This window comes from Aplysia californica, unplaced genomic scaffold (genome assembly GCF_000002075.1).
Source record: "Aplysia californica isolate F4 #8 unplaced genomic scaffold, AplCal3.0 scaffold02556, whole genome shotgun sequence".
Classification (NCBI taxonomy): Eukaryota; Metazoa; Mollusca; class Gastropoda; order Aplysiida; family Aplysiidae; genus Aplysia; species Aplysia californica.
The window spans coordinates 4,365-7,328 of NW_004799826.1; the positions used below are offsets into that span (position 1 = coordinate 4,365).

Here is a 2,964-nt window from a genome sequence, read left to right on the forward strand (position 1 = left end):
GTTGGTGCTATGCAATTTATTTCTGCAGATGCTTTGAGGTATGGAGATATGGCAGCGGCAATAGTTCTAGCGGCTGTTCCAGCTTTAATACTTGCTTTATATGCACAAAAACACCTAATTAGGGGACTTAGTCTTGGAGCTGTAAAAAAATGATGAGGAAAAATTAGTATGGGAGCTATTAGGTTTGAAAATGTAGTGAAAATGTATGGGAAAGATGTTGGAGTAGACAAATTAAATATTGAGATAAAAGAAGAAGAATTTTTTGTACTTGTAGGTCCATCTGGAGCAGGGAAGACAACAACCCTAAAAATGGTTGCTGGTATAATCAAACCTACAGAAGGAAAATTATTTATCGATGGAGTCTTATCAAACCTCATTCCCCCACATGAAAGAAATGTATCCATGACTTTTGAGAGTTATGCACTTTATCCACATTTTTCTGTTTACAATAACATAGCAAATCCATTGAGAAGGCAAAAGAGAAATAATCTTGAGGCTGATATTGAAAGAGAAGTCCATAGAATAGCTGCTATGCTTGAAATAGAACATATACTGGATCAGAAACCTGGTGAATTGAGTGGCGGTCAAAAACAGAGGGTTTCACTAGGAAGAGCATTGGTAAGACAACCAGCTGTTTTTCTTTTAGACGAACCACTATCGCATGTTGATGCTAAAGTTCGACATAAAATGAGAGTTGAACTAAACCGTATACAAAGAGAATTAAAAACTACAACAATATATGTAACACATGATTATATTGAAGGACTTTCCCTTGGAGATAGAATTGGTGTTATAAATAATGGGAAGATTGAACAGGTTGGTACTCCTGAAGAAATATATCATAAACCTTTTAATGAATTTGTTGCTAAACATGTAGGATCTCCAGAAATAAACTTATTCGATATTTCTATAAAAAATAAAAACGGAGAAAGCATGCTGGTTTCTGAAAGATTAAAAAATATCTCTATAAAAATTTCAAGAGAACAGGAAAATTTAATACGAGAAAAGAGTAATGATGGTAAAACGATTGTAGGCATCAGACCACAAGCATTTAAAATTGAAAAAGAAAATCATGGAACAATCAGGGGAATTGTTTATGCCTTTCATCCATTTGTTACTTATGGAGTATTAGTTGTTGATATTGAAGGAACCCATATTAGGGTACTTACTGATCCAAATGAAAAGGTTAGTATAAATCAGAAAATTTCGTTAAGTGTTAATACAGATAGTTTCTATTTTTTTCACAATACAAATTCTATAAATTTAGTTTATCTTTAGGAAAGGATTAAAATGGCATCAGTAAAACTAAAACAGGTTAATAAATTATACAAAAGTGGAAAAAAAGAAATCCATGCAGTACGCAACCTAAACTTACATGTACGAGATGGTGAATTTATGTGTCTACTTGGTCCCTCAGGATGTGGAAAAACATCTTCAATGAGGATGATTGTGGGTCTTGAAACTATAACATCTGGAGAAATATACATAGGAGACAGGTTAGTTAATAGTCTTACACCGCAAAACCGAAATGTTGCAATGTCTTTTGAAACATATGCTCTTTACACACACTTGTCTGTAAAAGAAAATATTTTATTCCCACTCAGAGCAAAAAAAACTACAGAAAAAGAAATGAACAAGAGATTAAATAAAGTTGTAAACATGATGGAAATTGAAGATTTATTAGATAGAGGACCAAGTCAATTAAGCGGTGGTCAACAACAAAGAATTTCGCTAGCAAGAGCCTTGATTCGTGAACCGGATGTTTTTCTTTTAGATGAACCACTTTCTCATTTAGATGTAAAATTACGTACATATACACGAACCCAAATAAAGCATCTCCATGAAGAACTAACAACTACATTTATTTATGTAACACATGATCAATTAGAAGCAATTTCATTAGCTGACCGTATTGCTGTCATGAATTTTGCGGAATTACAACAAATAGGTACACGAACAGAACTTTTAGATTATCCTAAAAATAAATTTGTTGCTGATTTCATAGGAGAACCTGCAATAAATTTTTTTGATTGTAACTTGGTGAGGGATAATGGATTATTAATTTTAAAATCAAAGAAAGATAAACTAGTAGTACCCATTCCAAAAGAATGGCAAAAACGAGTAGAAGCATCTGGCAAAGATCAGTACACCTTGGGTATTCGTCCTCACGATCTCTATTTATCGGGAAACAAAGAAGCAACAAAATTAACAGGTGTTGTTGATGTTTTTGAATTTCTTGGAGAAGAAAACCATGTTACTGCTAGAATTGGAGGTAGTGTTTTGACAGTTGTCATTAACCCATTTCAATTCTTTCAGGTTGGAGAAGCAGTAAATTTCTACCTACCGAACAATAGCATTCACATTTTTGATAATGAAACTCAACAATGTATTAGTACAGCCTTTAAAATAGAAGACTTTAATGCTAATGAAAAAAACTAACAGGTCTATCTATAATTCTAAAAAAGTTATTTTCAAATTGAAATCAAATTTCTAGAATTATATACTAAAAAAGAGAAATATTTACCCTGAAACATAAAAATTAAAGTGTATGACAAATAAAGGATACAAGGATTATGTTTTTTAAAATAAATTTCAGAATAGATCCTCAGTTCTTCTAGTAGCTATGATTTGTATACTTAATGGAGATGCCATTCTGAAATTTCGATATTGGTTTTGAGTCTGACTTCAACTTTCTCATTTTTTTCATATTGACATTTTTATGTTCCATTCAACTTGTTAAATATAGTGTTGTTAAATTTTGAATGTTAATTGTAACTTGATCACCAAAAGGATATTTCCAACCCATTTTTCATGTATCATTCCCATTAGATAAGAATCCTTTAAACTTTGATTAAAATATTAGCTTGAACATTTTTTTAGGCTTAATTACATTACAAGATGGTTAGTTTATAACTCTAGCTCGTAAAATGGAATAAATCCCTAATTTATTCTATCAATTCTACA

General features: G+C 31.6%; 1 protein-coding gene across 1 annotated transcript; it reads left to right on the forward strand.

The window, feature by feature from the left end:
* The first annotated feature begins 201 nt into the window (after window positions 1-201).
* On the forward strand, window positions 202-2,332 carry LOC118479123 (sn-glycerol-3-phosphate import ATP-binding protein UgpC-like). Its single transcript, XM_035973744.1, has 3 exons — window positions 202-706; window positions 1,418-1,496; window positions 2,317-2,332. Exons 1-3 carry the CDS (start codon window positions 202-204, stop codon window positions 2,330-2,332), a joined length of 600 nt encoding a protein of 199 aa, XP_035829637.1.
* Window positions 2,333-2,964: the final 632 nt, after the last annotated feature.

Bases quoted from the DNA above. Each gene is read 5' to 3' on its own strand.
- LOC118479123 (XM_035973744.1), top strand. From the start codon at position 202: ATGTATGGGAAAGATGTTGGAGTAGACAAATTAAATATTGAGATAAAA. The intron at 707-1,417 runs GTATACAAAGAG...TTGGTCCCTCAG, and splicing joins AATGAGAGTTGAACTAAACC to GATGTGGAAAAACATCTTCA.